We start from the raw sequence: 23,232 nt of genomic DNA, 5'->3' as shown, positions 1-23,232 counted from the left end.
GGTCTCCTGGATCCTTCTACTTTTCATCAGCAGTGCAGGTAGCCCATATTTTTCCTGCCCCATTTTACGTCTACATCCCTTGTGGGCTTGCAGCAGCTGACATTTTGTACTTTTAGGCCAAAATATAAAAAATAAAAAATACTGACCAAATACTGAACGTGTGAACGTGGCCTTAGAGTGGTTGTGTCTTAAACAACCCCATCAGATGAGCACCGATATGCACCCTTAATTGTCCTCAAATAAGACCCTATTGTGCTTTTCGTTGTATCTCCGGCTTTTTTCTACTTGCCTAAAATTCACAGCATTTCTGTTTTATATTAAAATTTATATTTCTGTTTGTATTATATTTATATTAATATATATTAAATTCACCTTAACAGCTAAAATTACAACATTTTTAGGGAAGTGTATTGTGGAGATTTGTTTGTGTCATCTTGATGACAACAAAAACTATTATTAATAGTAAAGTTATTGTATTCCATTCAAATTTATAAAGAAAAACTGTGCAATGTAATGTAATCGATAAATTACCATAGTGCTTTATATACTATACAAAATATTTCAAAGATGATCCTGGTATCCTAATATTCAGAGCATTCTAGTATTACATACAGTATATACAGTAGTACAGTGACATCTGCAATTCAATCACTGTAGTTCTTACTGCAGGTCATTAAAATTAAAATTTTATGTTAAAAATTTAAAGGGAATCTGTCACTAGGTTTTTGCTATTTAATCGGAGTGCAGCATAATGTAGAGACAGAGACCCCAATTCCAGCAATATGTCACTTACTGGGCTGCTTGCTGTAGTTTTGATAGAATCACTAGTTTATCAGCAGGAGATTTTCAATAGAGGACTAGTAAATCTGCTTCCATGTACTTCTCTATATTCATGAGCTCTGAATGGAAGCTTTCTGCCTATGCACAGTGTACACAGAAAGCTTCCAATCGGTGATGTCGGCGGGGTTATACTGAGCTCAGCATTCAGATATCTGCAGCAGATAAAACAATGATCTTATCAACAATACATTATGCAGCCCAGTAAGTGATACATTGCTGGAATCAGGGTACTTGTCTCTACATTATGCTGCTCTCAGATGGGGTAGCTAAAACCTACTGACAGATTCCCTTTAGCAGATTGAATGACTAAAAATTAAGCAAGAATTGCCAGTAACTTTACTTTTCTGGTACTTAGACATATAAAGATTGTCCTATTGGTTTCCACTAAAGGGAGAAGATTATACTGTAGTAATGTTACATAAAAAAACAAAGAGAACTAAAGTCTTGTTTTAGGGATGGGAGAGATTTTCAAAAACTTTTGTAAGAGTAATGAATGTTCTAAAATAATGAAATAATCATTACTTACCCATTGAATGCCCACCGCACTAGTGCATCCAATTCAGTGGCCCTCGGTGGTCTTGCAATAATGTCATGCTATCCATTATTCATGTGACTGTTGTAACCAATCAATGGACTTGGCAATCAAGTTTCAAGCCAGTGATTGGCTATAGCAGTCATGTGAATGATGTCTGGCAGTACTAGGGGACCACCAGAGTGGCAGACAACGGATTCAGTGGGTAAGTAATGGTTGTTTCTTAGTCTTGGCCAATCACATAAAACCCTTTTAAATCATAATAGAAATGGACAACTGATACGTTTTTTTCCAAACTGTATTACACTGAGAGAGAGGTTTTCCAGGATTATAATTTTTTTATTTAGCCCTATTATCTATTACGAATAGGGGGCTTTTACACTAATGTATTAAGAAAATATCCCTTCCTCCCTTCAGCTTACCACAGAGCTGAGTGTCAATTGCATGAATTCCATCATTATCTGACCACCAAGCAAGCTCTTACCCCTTTTTTACAGTAGTAGTAGACTTAATATCAATGAGGTTATCAAGATTTCCCGTTCTAAAAAAAAAAACATATTTGAATTAACAAAATTATACAAATGAACTAATTTACTAATATAACATAATATACATTTACAATATATAGAACAAGTGTCCAAATCAGGAGATGACTGCAGAGTTAAAGGGAATCTGTCAGCAGAATTTCACCTCCAAAACTATTTATAGGCTCACGTAGCTCATTCAAAGACCAGTACAGCAATACCTTTACATGCCCAGTCCCTTACTCCAATGCTGAGAAATCAGCATTTGAATTGATATGTAAATCAGGCTGAAGAACTATTTGTAGATCTGAAGCATCTGTCACTCCAGCTCTATTCCCTGCCCTCTTCTGCTGATTGATAGCCTGTATGCTGTTTGACTTCAAGCAAATGAGCCATCAGTCAAGCAGAAGGTGGTGCTGGGTGGGGAATAGAGCTGGAGTGACAGAGGCTACAGATCTACAATAACACTTTAGCCTTGCATATTTGCATATGAATTCAAACAATGATCTTTCAGTAATGGAGTCACAGACTGGCCATGGAAAGCTTTTGCTGAACTTGTCATTGAAAATCTATATGTGCATATAAATAGTTTTTGGGGGGTGAAATCCTACTGACAGATTCCCTTTAATGTAGATTTACTTTGCTCATTTCACACTTTGGGTATGTATACAGTGAGCTTTTACATGGATTTTTAAGTGCATATGCTTTAAAATCCATATTAAAGAATATTCAGAGTATTTGCTTCAAAATCTATATAAAAAAGATCAGTGTGAACATACCCTAAGGCCATGTTCACACTAAGCATTTTTTCAGCGTTTTTTTATGCACATTTCAGCTGTGTTTTACAGTACCAGGAAAGTCTATGAGATTTCAGAAAACTCATGCACACGCACATTGGTTTTTGTGTCATCAGTATTTGATGCGTTGCATTTTTTTTTGCACAATAGAGCATGTCACTTCTTTCAGCATTTTTTTTCTGTGTTTTTTCTGCGTTTTTCACCCATTGAAAGTAATGGGTAGTGAAAAAAGCGCTGAAAAAAACGCCTAGTGTGAACATAGCTATCAGGTTTTTTAAGTACAGCAGTATGTGAAACTCATTTATTTTTGTGATTTTACCATCTTGTCTTGGTCACCTGAGATGGCAGTTTAGATTAGGACAGTTTAATTAAATTAGTGAGGTGTACAATGTAAACATTGGCTGGGCTAGATGTGAGATTGAACAATACTTGTGGCCCACGGAGGTGTGAAATTGAACAATCCCTGAGCAACTTAATGGCAGACCTTAGTGTGAAAATAAATAGTGTCCTACAAAGTCAATGCACTGCCAGTGTCTTACGTAAACTATTCCTTAATAATTCACCTCCCCCCCACTGTTACATTTGAAATTCTGGTTAATTATGGTTTCACATATGTCCTGCATTGGTGACCTGTGTTCATGCTTCTGTGATGGAAGCAAAGCTGGACTTTGGGATCCTGAAAAACGCACCAAAAAATGCAAGAGATCAGGTTTTGCTGCAGAAAAAAATGCTGAAAAAAGTGTGAACATACCTTTACAAATGTGCAAGTAAATGATAATTTGGAAAACCTCATTTACATACTGCAGGAGAAAATCCTCATAATTTCAGCAGTATACTCTCAAATTAGTATCTGCTGCAGATTTCCTATAACATATTTCAGATTTAACCCTATGTATTTAAAAGGACATAATTCACTGCAAAGACTAGTTCAAAATCTGATGTTAATAAGTAGAGATCTCTTCTCACAACCACGATCCAGGGCAGTGCTCTCTGGCTGTAGACGGGAACTGCACAAATTCCCTGAGCTTCTGCTGTGTTGTGTTATTTTATTCGGCGGCCTGACAAAATCTGTGCAGTGTGTGGCGCATAGGCGACGTCTTGCCAGTTCGGCTAATAATAAACTTAGCCCGGGATCCCAGAAGGTAAGGAAATTTGGGCAGGTCATGTCCATTGATAGAGAGCACTGACCTGAACCGTGGACTGAGATTATGCAATGCTATGCGCTCATCTCTATTGATAAGGCATTATTCACACGAGTGTACATAGGCACCGATTTATCATTATTATTATGATTTGGGCATAAAAGAATTCAAAATGGTTCAAAGGAAACAATGAGTCGTTGCTCATAGCAACTAATCAGATTGCACGATTCACATGATGTTTTTTTTGAGGCGGTCAAAAATAACACGTTGAGGAACTTTGGCATTTTCTTTGGCATTTTTTTTTAAATAAAAATGTTTACAAAATGTAAAAAAACATTTTTGCCTTCCCATTGACTTCTATTGTAAGTTATAGAATGGCTTCAAAGTGTGAAACGACTGACGCATGGTCTGCTAACTTCTTTTAAGTGTTTGGCAGTTTTGGAAACCTGAAGCAACTAAAAAACGATCAAAAGTCTGAACTTATCAATAGGAATGTTATCTGTAAACAGAAAGATTGTGAGGGAATATTTAGCTAACATAAATGAGTTCAAGTCTCCAGGTCCAGATGAATTACACCCCAGAGTACTGAAGGAGATCGTAGAAGAAATTTAAGAACCACTCTCCATAATCTTTGAAAATTCTTGGAGAACAGGAGAAGTCCCAGAAGACTGGAGAAGAGCAAATGTTGTTCCTATCTTCAAAAAGGGGAAGAAGGTGGACCCAGGGAACTATAGGCCGGTGAGTCTGACTTCTATACCAGGAAAGATCTTTGAGCAAATTATTAAACAACATGTATGTAAGTACATGGATAAGAATGAAGTGATTAACCAGAGTCAGCATGGGTTTGTAACTAACAAGTCATGTCAGACTAACTTAATTTCCTTCTATGACAGAATCACTGACTGGGTGGATCAGGGAAATGCTGTAGATATAGTATATCTTGACTTCAGCAAAGCATTTGACAAAGTATCTCACACCATCCTTATTGAAAAAATGACCAAGTATGCAATGGACCAGGCAACTGTTAGGTGGATTCATAACTGGCTTAGTGATCGGACTCAAAGGGTGTTTGTAAATGGCTTCACATCCAGCTGGATGAATGTCTCAAGTGGGGTACCACAGGGCTCTGTCCTGGGACCTGTATTGTTCAACATCTTTATCAATGATTTAGATGAAGGAATTGAGGGTAAACTGATTAAATTTGCTGATGACACAAAGCTAGGAGGGATAGCTAATACTAGAGAAGAGAGAGAGAGGATTCAAAAAGACCTAAATAAACTGGAGCAGTGGGCAGCAACCAACAGAATGGTTTTTAACAGGGAAAAATGCAAAGTACTACATCTGGGCAATAAAAATGAAAAAAGCATATACAGAATGGGAGGAATAGAGCTAAGCAACAGTACATGTGAAAAAGACTTAGGTATACTAATAGATCATAGACTGAACATGAGTCAACAGTGTGATGCAGCAGCAAAAAGGCAAATACAATTCTGGGATGTATTAACAGAAGCATACAGTCTAGATCACGTGAAGTCATTATCGGTCTTTACTCCTCTTTGGTCAGACCTCATCTGGAATACTGTGCACAGTTTTGGGCACCACATTTTAAAAAAGACATAGACAAACTGGAGCAAGTTCAGAGAAGAGCGACCAGAATGGTGACTGGTCTGCAAACCATGTCCTATGAGGAACGGTTGCAGGATTTGGGAATGTTTAGCTTGCAAAAAAGAAGACTGAGAGGAGACTTAATAGCTGTCTACAAATATGTCAAGGGCTGTCACATTGTAGAAGGATCATCTTTATTCTCATTTGCACAAGGAAAGACTAGAAGCAATGGGATGAAACTAAATGGGAGGAGACACAGATTAGATATTAGAAAAAACTTTTTGACAGTTAGGGTGATTAATGAGTGGAACAGGCTGCCACGAGAGGTGGTGAGTTCCCCTTCAATGGACGTCTTCAAACAGAGGCTGGACAGACATCTGTCTGAGATGATTTAGTGAATCCTGCTTTGAGCAGGGGGTTCGGACCAGATGACCCAGGAGGTCCCTTCCAACTCTACCATTCTATGATTCTATGATTCTATGATTCTATGAATGTAACTTTTCAATACAAATACATAGAAAGTCATTTTTAATTGATTTTTCAGGCGTTTTTCTGAACAGACCTGCTCCAAAAATGCCTTAAAAAAATGTGTGAACATACAATTAGAAGCCCTTTAGAAAATAAAAACAGTAACCAGAGGTGTTGCCATTGGAAACTATGTAACATTTCTTTTGTACCACTTATGATACATCTCTCCCAACATGTAGTCCTTGTTTAATTGCCTGCAAAAAAACTAAGAAAAACAGTTACCTGGTTTTGACATCTGGTTTGTTAATTTCAATCAAGTTGTCAAGGTTGTCATCCCTATAAATGAAGTAGAGAAATGTGTAGAGGCTGTATCTTGAAAGCAACGTGATTCAAAGTGATATCTTAATACTACTGCAAGATATTTTTCATGACACAGTGTGCAACGTGTGCTGTGAGGATTCTCCGGTGCCAGCAGCGGGACCGAGCAGTCATGTAACCACAAGTATGCAATATGCATACTTCCTGCCACATTACGACTAGACATGGGCGGCATCACTCAATGCAAGTGAATTGAGCGAAGGCTCACATGTCTAGTCGAAGTGTGGCCAGGAGTATGCATATTACATACTTGCAGACATGTGACCGCTCAGTCTCGCCACGGGGAATGGAAAATCCTGACAGCGTGTGCATAGAGTGACTGCAAACTTTTGTGATAAGCCAGGACAACCCCTTTAACAACATTTTATGGGGATTTTGTTTTGTCACTGCAACTTAAGAGCCATAACGGCTTTTATTTTTTATTGATGCAGTCATATGGGGTCATTTAAAAAAGAAAAAACATTATGGGGGTCACTGTGTGAATTCATTTTCATAACTTTTTGCAGAGGTGTAAATACATTCTAACATTGTTTTTTTTCTTGTTCACTGTGCAATTTAAATAACATGGTAAATTTGTTGTGCAGCTCATTTTGATTGCAGTGATACCTTAAAAATGTACTTTTTTTACATGGTTTTATCACTTTTTATGGAAAGAGTGTTTGTTAAAAAAATGTTTTCACAGTAATTACAAAAGTTAAACATTTTTCCTTTTAGGCTCACTATGACACTTAAAGGGAACCTGTCACCAGGTATTTGCTATGTAATCTGAGAACAGCATGATGCAGAGACAGGGACCCTGATTCCAGTATTGTGTCACTTATGTGGCTGCTTGTTGTAGGTTTGATAAAATCACTGCTTTCTCTGCTGCAGATCTCCCAGTTCTCTGAATGCTGAGCTCTGTATAACCCCGCCCACACCACTGATTGGCAGCTTTCTGTGCACACTGTGCATTGGCAGAACAATGCTAATCGGTGCTGGGGTTACACAGAGCAGGAGGACTACATGGCACGAGAGAAGTAGTCCTGTAGTGATAATCTTCTGCTCATAAAATACTGATTTTATAGAAACTACAATAAGCAGCCCAGTAAGTGACACATCCCTGGAATCAGGGTCTCTGCCCCTAAATCATGCTGCTCTTAGAATAAATAGCAAAACCTGCTAACAGATTCCCTTTAACAATTTTATCTGATCGCCTATACAATACTTAGGCATCAATTCTGTGATTTTTAAAGTATACCAATCAGTAATAAACTAATAGGCAATCTAGTGTATCGTGCTCTTGCATGGCCTAGCGGGCTTATAGCCATAGCTTGCATGGGAATCTCTGATAGATTCTCAGTTGCCATGGCAACCCATTGTGCCCTGTGATCACATTGCGGGGCACTGTAATACCAGGGTTACTAGCTTTGTGGGCTTTTGCAGACCAACAGGTTCTTATTTATGGTAAGTCTGCCATATCAACACATTATTTAGGCTAGTTAGACTGAACTTGTTAAATACTTATGCATTTGTTAAATACGATATACTTCATAGAATATATACACCATGTGTCTTTGCTCAGCCAGGGTGCCAACAGTAAATTTTTACCTGGACAAGTAGGTAAATGATGCTGGAGGGGCTTGCTGTATATTTGGGAGCATTGTGGATGTTACAATATTTGAAAGCACAATAGCAGGCACTAAATTTGGGATGTCACTGTATTTGAGGGCAATGCGCTTGTTATTTTTGGGGTGCACTTGGTCTGGTAAAGTTTAAAAACTCTTAGAGGCGATTAATTATATGTCCATATTAATGATGGACATGGTGAAGTAAGATGTACCAAATTCGTTAAGAAGAGCATGCCACTAAATGAATTTGGCACGTCTTCTTAGTGGTGTGCACCTCACCAGAAATGTATTCCAGTTAGGGACTGGAATAACATTTCTAACGTAAATAAGGGCATAACTTTCAATGGATTCAGCGTGCATCCTCACATCCCATACCGCCAAAAGTGGCACTAATGAAGCCCATGCTTTAATCATGACATGTCTTCAGAGTTCTTCAAATGATATATTATTACTATGATTTTTTTTCTACTAAAATATGATTGAATCACCAATGATGCTCCTACGCAGATGTGATCAGTCTAAAACATTTAGCAGCTATTTTGAACACGTAGAAGTGACAAGTGAAACATTTTTTCCAGCCTGCATTATATCCGGAAGACATTTTTGCACACAATTGGATATAAAAGTTCATTTTTTTTGCACTGATAAAGTAGAATACACATAAGATGAAACAAGTAAACCAGGATGCGTGTTTGTGAATTGTTCGGACACTTACTTTTTTCTAAAGTTCTTCGCTGTATTTGATATTTCAATAAAGTCATCCAGCTGTTCCCTTAAAAGAAAGGTTACAATATGTAAAGCGTGAATTTAAAAGTTACAATTTTAATATTTGCACTTGACTTTACAATAATAGGTATAATATGCAGTATAGAAATGTATATTTAAAAATGTAAGGCAAAATAGAACTTGTGAAAATTAATGATAAATTATATGATCTAATTCCATCCTTAACACTAAATATTTAGGCCCGATTCATTATTTGCGTTGTTTTAAGTCAGTTTTCTTTTTTTTTGTCTTGTGGTATTCACTGAAGTTTATTACGCCAAATCTATCAAAATCATGCATGTGGTTCATGAATTTGGCGCAAAGTAAATAAAAAAAGATAATTTCCTGTCATTAACCATTTTTGCGACTGCAACTTTTTGAAAAGATGTGCACAAAACTACACCGTGGGACTGGAGTAGAGTTGCACCAAAGTTTGAGACTTTTTTTTTAATGTATCGGCCGAAAACATCTTGATTCTGCCCATAAAGCGAAAAAAGACAAGTGAGCATATATAAGATAGACTTCAAAAATGGCACAAAGAATAATAAGTTGAGTGTAAACAAAAGGTACAAAACACGCAAGACCAGACAAAAAACAGATGCAAAGGCAATAATGAGGAAAGGGGCCAGAGTTTCTTCATGCAGCCATTATAAGGACATTTTCATGGAGCTTCACTTTTATCCTACACACATTTGTATGAGCAAATTAGAAAATATGCTTTTCCCAACTGTGCTCCATCTATGAAGTTAAAATTGTAATTGTAAATATCTAGTCCTGTAACAATATTGATGATCAGTACAAATATGAGAAGCAATCATATAAGGATTCATCAAAGCGCACCTGTCAGCAGGATTGTGCTCAGTAAACTACATATACTGTCAGGTGGGCGACATTACACTGATTAATATGACACCTTGGTTGATGAAATGTCGTTCTGTGGTTCTTGTGTAATCTTTACTTTCAGTTTCGAGATAATGATATGCTCGTACTTCAAGGCGGCCTGTGCGGGGCGCTCTATCTGGTGCTCTGCTTACATATTCATCTGTATGCTCTTATGACAGCTCACTGTGCCTTCACTGACCTGCCTCCTATTTTATATAATGCATCTAGTAGTGCAAGGCTAGATAAAATAGAAGGCAGGTCAGTGAAGGCACAGTGAGCAGTCATAAGAGCATACAGATGAATATATAAGCAGAGCACCAGATAGAGCTCACCCCCCACAAAGACCGCCCCGGAGCACGAGCACATCATTATCTCCAAACTGAAAGTAAAGATTACACAAGAACCACAGGACGGATTTCATTAACCAAAGTATAATTTTAATCAGTGTAATGTCACCCACCTGACAGTGTATGTAGTTTACTGAGCACAATCCTGGTGACAGGTGCGCTTTAAGTTCACTGATATTATCCTTTCAGCATGGTGTGTAATTTTTACCTCTTCTTTGCTTTGTCTGTGGTGGGTTTGATGTCAATGAGGTTATCAACGTCTTGAGTACTATTAAATCAATAAAAACAGAGCAAAATTAGACATTTAGTAAAACCCCTCAGCAGACAGGAAAACAGGTCACAGTTGGTCTGCTCACACTTCCTAAGTGTGTTTCTTTGTCAACTCTTCTTTATGTCTATGTGTCTAAATTAATAATGACAGTTCCACTAAATGCACCGGACAAACAGCTGATTTCCCCTTTTATGGGTGCCAATTCAGAGGCATAACATGTAGATCAGGGTCCCCTATCTATAGTGGACTATTTGTATTATGTAGCTATAAAGACCCCTCAACCCCGATGCAACTGCTAAATCTGCACCCCTTAAAGCTGTGCCCCTGTGCAAAGCTACGTGGCTTCCATGGCCTGATCTACTGTGTTTGGTGGCATCATTTGGTCCTAACACAGCATGAGATTGCTATGTGGCAAATTTAGCCTGTTTTATACACTATGTGCTCAGATCCCAATTTTTTTCTCTTCCTGAGCGCATTAGCCCCTTAATTCTTGACGATCATTAAGTGATGAAGTATCCTAGCCATATGCCATCCCATACTAGGATAGGAATATCCTTTTAAGCATATGGTCCGTAGAAGCATTAGCCGCAATATTGACCTGCATTGTATTCCGGGTGGTGCATTTGTGTGCTTTATTTCTTCAAAGGGAGAATATCTCTGTGATATGGCATACGTTCAAACATGTGTCCCTCACAGACTCCTCCTGTGATCCTCCATGTGAATTCTCATGGCACCCTAGGGTACAGTATGGCCGGTGCTACTCTATTAGTACCATATTCTGGACCATTGTGATGTGGATCCTGAATATAGTTCACTGTCACTTTTTAAATATAGACACTAAATGGCCAATTCATTAAGATTGTGCACGCCAGTTTAAATGAAGTGCTCACTGGAGTACGACTCTCCGAATTATTTAATAGGCACATAAATGAATTCAGCGCATCTTCTCTGTGGGGTGCACCTCCGGGCGCCTCACCAAGAATGCTACCCAGCTAAGCAGCATTTCTGGGGTAAGAAACGTTGGCAATTTTAATGAAATTTACAGGCAGACTCATCCACGCCTCGTCCTGCCCCAGCTCTTCCCCACCTCCATTTTGGTGGAGCAGCGTCAAACTGAAAACTCCCCGTTGTGAAAAAAAGTAGCGGCTTTTCAAAGCTTTTTAAGCCAGTACTCTGGTGGAAAAGCTTTGATGAATCGCCCCCTGTGATCATCATGTAGCACCCTGAGGATTCGGCTGCTACAGGGGTATTGCACCTCAACCCAGAGGTGTGATATTCCACTCCCGGATAAGGATGGAGAGTGGAACTGAGCTCGGTAGGCTGCATGCACTACATACATCCCATTTCCGAGGAACAGGCCGACGGTACTCCCACTTAGAAATGTGCAGGTACGACCGAGTCTGTTCCTGGCTGGAGTGGGAGGGGGGTGGTACATCCCAAGTAGTGTAGGGGCAGATAGGGGGAGCAGCCTGGGTAAAGTTAGGAGCTCATTGGGTGCTGGTCACCTGAGCTCACACATAGAGGGTGTATATAAGGTGGGCACCAACTAAGAACAGAGTCAGTCAGTTGCAGAGAACAAGTCAGGAGCAGAGGAGAAGAAAGACCCAGAGTGAGAGAGGAGAAAAGAGAGAGACCCAGAGGCACAGAAGAAAAGGACTCCAAGATCCCAACTAAAATCCCCGGGTGAAGAGTCGGCATCAGGGTACCGGAACCCAAGCTGGTGGGGGTAAAAACATTCCCCAGCCAGAGACCGGAGACCGTGGGCAGCGTTTGCCACGGTCACCCACCACATCCACCCCGAAGGCACACCACATGAAGGGTCAGGGAACCCAGGGCCAAGGGTGTCCCAACAGAAGGCCCGAGGGAGCTGGACCTAGGTGGATCACTGGTGGGGACGGCCAGAGAACGGGACAGAAGGAGAGCTCAGGGCCACGCTCCGGACTTGTTTGGGGGTTGGCTGGATCCAGGACCTGGTGGACGCAGCACGGCTCGGGTGGTCACTCGAAGCTGGAGTGACCAGTACAACATCTGCAGTAAGTAAACACCCTTAACTGCACAACCCGACTCTGTCTTCACTGCCGTCTGCACTGCACCACCACAACCCCCATCCTCTGCACCTGTCCCCTCTGAGGCTATACCCCTCCCGTTGGGGGTTATCCCACCAAGCTGCGCACCCACCATCAGCCTCAGCGGACCCTGCTGCAGCGGCGGCCACAGTGACCGCATCACAACGGGTGGCGTAGTCGACACAAAAGAACTCTTAATAACATCTGTAGGACTGCCACATAACACTGAGTTTGACGCCCTGGGCACGGGCCGGGTCACAGCCGCTCGGAGACTACAACCCCCCATCTGATCCGGTGCCGGGTATTCCCCTCAAAAAGGAATATGTCCCAGGGGGCGCGTCAACTTTGGCGTAGTCGGCAGGATTACGTGCCCGCAACACCCGGGTACTGCGTGCCTGAAGAAAAGTGCAAGTTTACCTCAGAAAGAAGTCTCCCGCCGGTTCCGGAGGGTCCACGCCATCGGACCCCATCACAGGTCGTTTCCCGCCGATTGTCCGCCATTTCCAGCTTGTTCCCGCCATCTGCAGAGTTTCCCGCCACTGGGCGACGCTTCCCGCCAAATCCGAAGATTTCCCGCCTTGGAAGAGCAGCGGACGCCATTATGGGCGTGCCAAAGGAGGGCAAGAGGCCGCCTCCCATCGTGGGCCAGGACAGAAAATGGCGCCAAAAGTGGAAACCACCCCCACCAACAGAGACTGTGATGCTAGAGGTGTCTGTCAGCGTGAAAGAACCGCCCCTGGAGCTGACAGTCACCCAGTGGCCCCGGGACCGCCCTCGAAGTGGGAGGAGACAAGAGAAAAGAACGAAGATGGGTGCCGCCTGGAGGAATCTGGAGCGAGCGCACCCGGAGGCAAGAAGCCTGGAGAGGAGTAGCAGAGAAGCTCACCCGGAGATGTCCAGAGAGCAGAGCAGCACCGGCCCGCTGGCCAGGAGCCTGCTGGAAGAAGAGCAGAGCAGCACCGACCCGTTGGTCAGGAGCCTGCTGGACACCACGACCCCACTAGGCCTAGTGGAGGTCCTTGCACAGCTCCCCCGAGACCGGGAGTGTGCACAGACTGCCCTGGAGGGCCTCGCACGGAGGATGGCCCGGGTACAGCGAGAGACATTGGCGGAGTGGAGCCGAGAGATGGCCCAGCAAACCAAGACCCGGAGCACGCCAGCCGAGATGAGGAAGCAGACCGCCTCTGAGGATGGCGCGGGAGGACCCAAGGCCGGAGACGGCGCCGAGGAGGGAGCCGAACGCATGGAGGCAGGTAAAGGGGACGTCTATACCCCAAGCCGTGACACCGCTTACCTGCCCCAGCTCCCCGTCGCAGAGCCCGAAAGTCCCCCTGCTGTGCCCGAAAACGCCATGTCACCGACGCAGACTAGGCCCCAACCGGAAGCCGCCGCCGCGACCCCTGTGACGTCACACGCACCGACCCCGAGCGTGACCAAGCAGGAAGTAACACCAGCCTGGTCGCAGGGCCTAGAATTCCCGGGCGTCGCATCACCAACAGCGCCCCCTACCTCCGCGGAGCCTCCGGCCTGGCCGCAAGGCCAGGTAGCCCAGGGCGCCGCCGTCCTAACGGTGCCCTTCACCTTCCAGGTGCCCCAGGCCTGGCCGCAAGGCCTGGGCAACCCGGGCGCCACCACCACCGCGCCCGCACCCGTAAAACCAAGGGTGCCGCGTCTGGGAGAGGACTTGTTTGCCCAGCACACGTGGCCGGACGGGCAGCCTTTCATCTGGCCCCAGAAGTATTACGAACTGGAGCACCAGAGGAGGGTTGGGGCCATGTGTGCACCCCTGATTCCGGCTCCGAAGCCCGTAATAAGGATCTCGCCCCCGCTAGCGGAAGCGCAGTTTGAGTGGGACCCCACCGGAGAAGATCTAATGGGGTTCACTCAGGAAACCAGGGCAGCTGCAGCGGAGCGTGCTGAGTGCTGCCGCCAACAGCTCGAGGAGTTTGCGAGGGAGCGGAGAGAGAGGCGGGTCCGGGAACAGCAAGCTCAAGTAAGGAGCGCGGAGCAGAAGAGCCGGACCAGGAGGGATCCCCGTGCAGCGCACAGTCCCCGTACCACCGGGACTGTAATAAAGTTTAACCTGCAGCATGGGTGGGGCTTCATCAGAGACAACAACACCCCCGGCGACGTCTTTGTCACGCGCAGAGACGTGGAGTCCCATCTGCCGGAGGGGCACAGAGGTCGTGACCTCTACATCGGAGACGAGGTCACCTTCACCCGGCACAAGTGTGCCAAAGGACCTTACGCCCTCCATGTGCACCGCCTGACGGAGGAGGAGTTGCGGTGCGAGGAGGAGGAGCAAGAGGACCCGGACGGGTCTGAAGTTACAACCAGCTATAAGCAAAGAGCAGGAGGAAGACGCCGTTGAGTGCGGCAGAGCAGTAGATGTAAATAGTTACCCGACCGGGTACCAAAGAGACTGTTGCTACATATATATAGTCCCCGTTGGGACCAGCTGAGTGAACTGTTTGCCCGTTGACCCCTTAATCCCACAGGCTGAGGACTGTGAGCAGCCATTCCCTTCCCTCTACCTGGCCGAGGACTGAGAGCGGCCAACTTCCCCTGTATATAGTTGCGCTTCCTAAAGCGCCCCCTACCGGTTTTATAGGAAAACCAGTTTTTCTAAGAGACTGTCGCACTTTTCCCGGACACACGTTGCACAGTGTCCGGAGGAGGAACCTGAAACAAGAGACGACGAGAATGTTTATATGAAAAGTTTTATATATATATAATGTTTTATATGTTTTATTATGTTTATATGAAAAAAAAAAAATTGTATGTTTTGGTGTTGTTTTATGTCTTACAGCCCGAGGACGTGCTGTGATTTACCAGGGGGGAATGTAGCACCCTGAGGATTCGGCTGCTACAGGGGTATTGCACCTCAACCCAGAGGTGTGATATTCCACTCCCGGATAAGGATGGAGAGTGGAACTGAGCTCGGTAGGCTGCATGCACTACATACATCCCATTTCCGAGGAACAGGCCGACGGTACTCCCACTTAGAAATGTGCAGGTACGACCGAGTCTGTTCCTGGCTGGAGTGGGAGGGGGGTGGTACATCCCAAGTAGTGTAGGGGCAGATAGGGGGAGCAGCCTGGGTAAAGTTAGGAGCTCATTGGGTGCTGGTCACCTGAGCTCACACATAGAGGGTGTATATAAGGTGGGCACCAACTAAGAACAGAGTCAGTCAGTTGCAGAGAACAAGTCAGGAGCAGAGGAGAAGAAAGACCCAGAGTGAGAGAGGAGAAAAGAGAGAGACCCAGAGGCACAGAAGAAAAGGACTCCAAGATCCCAACTAAAATCCCCGGGTGAAGAGTCGGCATCAGGGTACCGGAACCCAAGCTGGTGGGGGTAAAAACATTCCCCAGCCAGAGACCGGAGACCGTGGGCAGCGTTTGCCACGGTCACCCACCACATCCACCCCGAAGGCACACCACATGAAGGGTCAGGGAACCCAGGGCCAAGGGTGTCCCAACAGAAGGCCCGAGGGAGCTGGACCTAGGTGGATCACTGGTGGGGACGGCCAGAGAACGGGACAGAAGGAGAGCTCAGGGCCACGCTCCGGACTTGTTTGGGGGTTGGCTGGATCCAGGACCTGGTGGACGCAGCACGGCTCGGGTGGTCACTCGAAGCTGGAGTGACCAGTACAACATCTGCAGTAAGTAAACACCCTTAACTGCACAACCCGACTCTGTCTTCACTGCCGTCTGCACTGCACCACCACAACCCCCATCCTCTGCACCTGTCCCCTCTGAGGCTATACCCCTCCCGTTGGGGGTTATCCCACCAAGCTGCGCACCCACCATCAGCCTCAGCGGACCCTGCTGCAGCGGCGGCCACAGTGACCGCATCACAACGGGTGGCGTAGTCGACACAAAAGAACTCTTAATAACATCTGTAGGACTGCCACATAACACTGAGTTTGACGCCCTGGGCACGGGCCGGGTCACAGCCGCTCGGAGACTACAACCCCCCATCTGATCCGGTGCCGGGTATTCCCCTCAAAAAGGAATATGTCCCAGGGGGCGCGTCAACTTTGGCGTAGTCGGCAGGATTACGTGCCCGCAACACCCGGGTACTGCGTGCCTGAAGAAAAGTGCAAGTTTACCTCAGAAAGAAGTCTCCCGCCGGTTCCGGAGGGTCCACGCCATCGGACCCCATCACAGGTCGTTTCCCGCCGATTGTCCGCCATTTCCAGCTTGTTCCCGCCATCTGCAGAGTTTCCCGCCACTGGGCGACGCTTCCCGCCAAATCCGAAGATTTCCCGCCTTGGAAGAGCAGCGGACGCCATTATGGGCGTGCCAAAGGAGGGCAAGAGGCCGCCTCCCATCGTGGGCCAGGACAGAAAATGGCGCCAAAAGTGGAAACCACCCCCACCAACAGAGACTGTGATGCTAGAGGTGTCTGTCAGCGTGAAAGAACCGCCCCTGGAGCTGACAGTCACCCAGTGGCCCCGGGACCGCCCTCGAAGTGGGAGGAGACAAGAGAAAAGAACGAAGATGGGTGCCGCCTGGAGGAATCTGGAGCGAGCGCACCCGGAGGCAAGAAGCCTGGAGAGGAGTAGCAGAGAAGCTCACCCGGAGATGTCCAGAGAGCAGAGCAGCACCGGCCCGCTGGCCAGGAGCCTGCTGGAAGAAGAGCAGAGCAGCACCGACCCGTTGGTCAGGAGCCTGCTGGACACCACGACCCCACTAGGCCTAGTGGAGGTCCTTGCACAGCTCCCCCGAGACCGGGAGTGTGCACAGACTGCCCTGGAGGGCCTCGCACGGAGGATGGCCCGGGTACAGCGAGAGACATTGGCGGAGTGGAGCCGAGAGATGGCCCAGCAAACCAAGACCCGGAGCACGCCAGCCGAGATGAGGAAGCAGACCGCCTCTGAGGATGGCGCGGGAGGACCCAAGGCCGGAGACGGCGCCGAGGAGGGAGCCGAACGCATGGAGGCAGGTAAAGGGGACGTCTATACCCCAAGCCGTGACACCGCTTACCTGCCCCAGCTCCCCGTCGCAGAGCCCGAAAGTCCCCCTGCTGTGCCCGAAAACGCCATGTCACCGACGCAGACTAGGCCCCAACCGGAAGCCGCCGCCGCGACCCCTGTGACGTCACACGCACCGACCCCGAGCGTGACCAAGCAGGAAGTAACACCAGCCTGGTCGCAGGGCCTAGAATTCCCGGGCGTCGCATCACCAACAGCGCCCCCTACCTCCGCGGAGCCTCCGGCCTGGCCGCAAGGCCAGGTAGCCCAGGGCGCCGCCGTCCTAACGGTGCCCTTCACCTTCCAGGTGCCCCAGGCCTGGCCGCAAGGCCTGGGCAACCCGGGCGCCACCACCACCGCGCCCGCACCCGTAAAACCAAGGGTGCCGCGTCTGGGAGAGGACTTGTTTGCCCAGCACACGTGGCCGGACGGGCAGCCTTTCATCTGGCCCCAGAAGTATTACGAACTGGAGCACCAGAGGAGGGTTGGGGCCATGTGTGCACCCCTGATTCCGGCTCCGAAGCCCGTAATAAGGATCTCGCCCCCGCTAGCGGAAGCGCAGTTTGAGTGGGACCCCACCGGAGAAGATCTAATGGGGTTCACTCAGGAAACCAGGGCAGCTGCAGCGGAGCGTGCTGAGTGCTGCCGCCAACAGCTCGAGGAGTTTGCGAGGGAGCGGAGAGAGAGGCGGGTCCGGGAACAGCAAGCTCAAGTAAGGAGCGCGGAGCAGAAGAGCCGGACCAGGAGGGATCCCCGTGCAGCGCACAGTCCCCGTACCACCGGGACTGTAATAAAGTTTAACCTGCAGCATGGGTGGGGCTTCATCAGAGACAACAACACCCCCGGCGACGTCTTTGTCACGCGCAGAGACGTGGAGTCCCATCTGCCGGAGGGGCACAGAGGTCGTGACCTCTACATCGGAGACGAGGTCACCTTCACCCGGCACAAGTGTGCCAAAGGACCTTACGCCCTCCATGTGCACCGCCTGACGGAGGAGGAGTTGCGGTGCGAGGAGGAGGAGCAAGAGGACCCGGACGGGTCTGAAGTTACAACCAGCTATAAGCAAAGAGCAGGAGGAAGACGCCGTTGAGTGCGGCAGAGCAGTAGATGTAAATAGTTACCCGACCGGGTACCAAAGAGACTGTTGCTACATATATATAGTCCCCGTTGGGACCAGCTGAGTGAACTGTTTGCCCGTTGACCCCTTAATCCCACAGGCTGAGGACTGTGAGCAGCCATTCCCTTCCCTCTACCTGGCCGAGGACTGAGAGCGGCCAACTTCCCCTGTATATAGTTGCGCTTCCTAAAGCGCCCCCTACCGGTTTTATAGGAAAACCAGTTTTTCTAAGAGACTGTCGCACTTTTCCCGGACACACGTTGCACAGTGTCCGGAGGAGGAACCTGAAACAAGAGACGACGAGAATGTTTATATGAAAAGTTTTATATATATATAATGTTTTATATGTTTTATTATGTTTATATGAAAAAAAAAAAATTGTATGTTTTGGTGTTGTTTTATGTCTTACAGCCCGAGGACGTGCTGTGATTTACCAGGGGGGAATGTAGCACCCTGAGGATTCGGCTGCTACAGGGGTATTGCACCTCAACCCAGAGGTGTGATATTCCACTCCCGGATAAGGATGGAGAGTGGAACTGAGCTCGGTAGGCTGCATGCACTACATACATCCCATTTCCGAGGAACAGGCCGACGGTACTCCCACTTAGAAATGTGCAGGTACGACCGAGTCTGTTCCTGGCTGGAGTGGGAGGGGGGTGGTACATCCCAAGTAGTGTAGGGGCAGATAGGGGGAGCAGCCTGGGTAAAGTTAGGAGCTCATTGGGTGCTGGTCACCTGAGCTCACACATAGAGGGTGTATATAAGGTGGGCACCAACTAAGAACAGAGTCAGTCAGTTGCAGAGAACAAGTCAGGAGCAGAGGAGAAGAAAGACCCAGAGTGAGAGAGGAGAAAAGAGAGAGACCCAGAGGCACAGAAGAAAAGGACTCCAAGATCCCAACTAAAATCCCCGGGTGAAGAGTCGGCATCAGGGTACCGGAACCCAAGCTGGTGGGGGTAAAAACATTCCCCAGCCAGAGACCGGAGACCGTGGGCAGCGTTTGCCACGGTCACCCACCACATCCACCCCGAAGGCACACCACATGAAGGGTCAGGGAACCCAGGGCCAAGGGTGTCCCAACAGAAGGCCCGAGGGAGCTGGACCTAGGTGGATCACTGGTGGGGACGGCCAGAGAACGGGACAGAAGGAGAGCTCAGGGCCACGCTCCGGACTTGTTTGGGGGTTGGCTGGATCCAGGACCTGGTGGACGCAGCACGGCTCGGGTGGTCACTCGAAGCTGGAGTGACCAGTACAACATCTGCAGTAAGTAAACACCCTTAACTGCACAACCCGACTCTGTCTTCACTGCCGTCTGCACTGCACCACCACAACCCCCATCCTCTGCACCTGTCCCCTCTGAGGCTATACCCCTCCCGTTGGGGGTTATCCCACCAAGCTGCGCACCCACCATCAGCCTCAGCGGACCCTGCTGCAGCGGCGGCCACAGTGACCGCATCACAACGGGTGGCGTAGTCGACACAAAAGAACTCTTAATAACATCTGTAGGACTGCCACATAACACTGAGTTTGACGCCCTGGGCACGGGCCGGGTCACAGCCGCTCGGAGACTACAACCCCCCATCTGATCCGGTGCCGGGTATTCCCCTCAAAAAGGAATATGTCCCAGGGGGCGCGTCAATCACAATTTACAATGTTTACTTGTCTGCAAAGTTTGTCAAAAATGTCAGAACTATCAGGTTATTGGGAGTGACTGCAGACAGGATAATTATTACAAGGTCACAAAATAATGTATATATTGCGATTAGAACAGAACTGACATATTACCTTTTATTGCTGGCCACTTTTGAGGTTGAAATTTCAATGAGATTATCAATATCTTGGCTTCTGTTAGAATTAGGAGAACTGTGATTAACATGTACTGTTATTATAGCTGAGTCTAGTTATAGATGGTGACAGACAGTAATAGCGTCAGTTCTCCCCAAAGGAAAAGTATCAAGTGTTACTGATGCAACAGATAGAAATTGTGACCCAATAATTAGATTATTTCAAATAAGCTGTGCACATGCAAGAATGTGTCCTACTTTTTATTTTAAAGGGTTTTTCTCAAATAGCAAGATATCCCGTAACTATGGGCAAGGGGGTAACTTGCTCATTACCAGGAGTCTGACCACAGAGCAATCATAAGAACGGGGCTCTGGAACCTGAGAACAGGACTCTGCAAAGCCCCATCTTGAATGGAGATAAGGTGCACATGCTCAAGCTCGGCTCCATTCAGAATGGGACTTTACAGAGTCTCGTTCTACGGTTCCAGAGCCAAATATTTGTTATCTCTGTGCGTTACAATGGTAGGATCCTCAGTGATCAGCAAGCTATCCCCTATCTTGTGGAAAGGGAATGACTTGCTATTTTAGGAATAACCTTGTAAAGTAAAATCCATAAAATTAAAATTCTCAAAGAATGATATATAATCACACACAGCAGATTTGTTGCAGACATTTCTATCACTGTCCCATTCATTAGAATGAATGACTGATCAAATTGAATGATTTTAGATGAATAGACTTGATTTTCAATTGAAGTAAAAGGTGATGCTGACTAGTACTATAAATCCACTTGAATCCACCATACCTCTGCTTTCTTTCCATTGGACTTCTTCTTTCTCCAGTTTCTGAAGTCACTGGCTTACTGGGGTATGAGGGCCTTAAAAATGAATATTAATTATAACATTGCATATTAGTACATGCCTGTTGGTAATTTCATTAGCCATTTTTTATGCAATTAAACTTTATTGTTGTTCAAGCAATTTTCATATTTTTGAAGTACCGTAAGAAAATAAAGTTAGAATTATAGTAACATTAATATAATATATCATATATCGCAATTCCAGTATATTTTGTGAAAGTATAAATATTTAGAAAGTGCCAGCCAGCATTTTATAATAGGCATCTTCATTAGAGATGAGCGTTGTTCTACTCGAACTGTTCGCCAATCTCAAATTCGAGCTGTTTTGGGCGGTGTTCGAGCCGTTCGGCGAACACGAACAATTTGAGAAAAATTCGGCTGTTCGAGGTTATGTTCGATAACTGTTCGTGCACCAAAATCATAACTGGATTTTTTCTCAGTAATGATGAAAATTAATGTTAATACGCAGTTTGAGTGTACAGCGGGGTGGGGGGAGGGGCAGGGGATGGATCTCTGCAGGAATAATGAAGATCTCCATTTTTTTTTCTCTTTCCCGCATTTACAGTGGGGAGGTGCAATCTGTCAGCCTATCAGCAGCGCACACACGGAGCGAAGTGCTTTTTTTCACACAAGCAAGGGCATGTGTCATTGGCAGTGTATGTCACATGTCCTTGCCCTATAAGACCAAGCCATTTTCCCCGTCGCCACCATTTTCTCACTGCTGCAGCTGCATGTTAGACGGCACCGCTGTTGCTGTGTGCGCTATACCTTGTTAATTTCAAGCCAATTTTCGCACAAATCTACAGATAGCTTGGGAGTAGGGAATAGTTGTGATTGCAGTCCTTTTAAGGACTAGGTTACAGCATTTCCTACGACTTTTATCAGGCAGGTCTGTGCTCTTAAATAGATAGATTGTGGGAGTAAAGACTAATTGTAATTGGAGTCCTTTTCAGGACTAGGTTACATCAGTTCCTATCAGTTTTTGCCAGGCAGGTCTGTGCCAGTGCTGTGCAAGTTTTTTTCACAGCATTTGGCTGAATCTAGCAAAGCTAATCCTTTTTGGCCTATTGCAGAGTGTGTTAGTCAGTGGAGTAGCCTATCTGTGTTGCAAGATATACCACCTGTGTATAGAATACCAATTTTTTTACTGCACCTAGTGAAGTAAAATCTTTTGGGCATAGCATCATTCTATTAGTCCATCTATACTGACCTCCATCAGGTTGCAAATTGAATATAATTTTTTTCTGCATCTAGCCCTGAAAAAATATTGGGCTTCTAGCTGTGTGTGGGACTTGTTCTATTAATCCATCTATACAGACCTCCATCAGGTTGCAAACTGAATATATTTTTTTCTGCATCTACCTCTGAAAAAATATTGGGCTTCTAGCTGTGTGTGGGACTTGTTGTATTAGTCCATCTATACTGACCTCCATCAGGTTGCAAACTGAATATATTTTTTTCTGCATCTACCTCTGAAAAAATATTGGGCTTCTAGCTGTGTGTGGGACTTGTTGTATTAGTCCATCTATACTGACCTCCATCAGGTTGCAAACTGAATATATTTTTTTCTGCATCTACCTCTGAAAAAATATTGGGCTTCTAGCTGTGTGTGGGACTTGTTCTATTAATCCATCTATACAGACCTCCATCAGGTTGCAAACTGAATATATTTTTTTCTGCATCTAGCTCTGAAAAAATATTGGGCTTCTAGCTGTGTGTGGGACTTGTTCTATTAATCCATCTATACAGACCTCCATCAGGTTGCAAACTGAATATATTTTTTTCTGCATCTACCTCTGAAAAAATATTGGGCTTCTAGCTGTGTGTGGGACTTGTTCTATTAATCCATCTATACAGACCTCCATCAGGTTGCAAACTGAATATATTTTTTTCTGCATCTAGCTCTGAAAAAATATTGGGCTTCTAGCTGTGTGTGGGACTTGTTCTATTAATCCATCTATACAGACCTCCATCAGGTTGCAAACTGAATATATTTTTTTTCTGCATCTACCTCTGAAAAAATATTGGGCTTCTAGCTGTGTGTGGGACTTGTTGTATTAGTCCATCTTTACTGACCTCCATCAGGTTGCAAACTGAATATATTTTTTTTCTGCATCTACCTCTGAAAAAATATTGGGCTTCTAGCTGTGTGTGGAACTTGTTCTATTAATCCATCTATACAGACCTCCATCAGGTTGCAAATTGAATATAATTTTTTTCTGCATCTAACCCAGCCAATAGTTTTGGCCTAATACCACAGTTTGGCCACTCAG

At 45.9% G+C, this 23,232-nt stretch overlaps 1 protein-coding gene across 2 annotated transcripts in view; it reads right to left on the bottom strand.

Annotated features, from left to right (window-relative positions):
• Positions 1 to 23,232, bottom strand: part of SCEL (sciellin) — a 141,746-nt gene that overhangs the window by 26,048 nt on the left and 92,466 nt on the right. For both annotated transcript variants that reach the window (XM_073664079.1, XM_073664081.1), the window contains exons 14-19: positions 20,906 to 20,977; positions 20,102 to 20,161; positions 10,096 to 10,155; positions 8,609 to 8,665; positions 6,191 to 6,244; positions 1,857 to 1,913 (exon numbers count right to left, since the gene is read on the bottom strand). In XM_073664079.1, coding sequence (XP_073520180.1) covers positions 1,857 to 1,913; positions 6,191 to 6,244; positions 8,609 to 8,665; positions 10,096 to 10,155; positions 20,102 to 20,161; positions 20,906 to 20,977 — 360 coding nt within the window. The remainder of the gene's footprint in view (positions 1 to 1,856; positions 1,914 to 6,190; positions 6,245 to 8,608; positions 8,666 to 10,095; positions 10,156 to 20,101; positions 20,162 to 20,905; positions 20,978 to 23,232) is intronic.

Source organism: Phyllobates terribilis, unplaced genomic scaffold (assembly GCF_046119375.1).
Source record: "Phyllobates terribilis strain yellow unplaced genomic scaffold, ASM4611937v1 Scaffold_2__4_contigs__length_985480577, whole genome shotgun sequence".
NCBI lineage: Eukaryota > Metazoa > Chordata > Amphibia > Anura > Dendrobatidae > Phyllobates > Phyllobates terribilis.
Note: the sequence above shows the minus strand (reverse complement) of the source record. Positions and strands in the feature narration are given on the sequence as shown.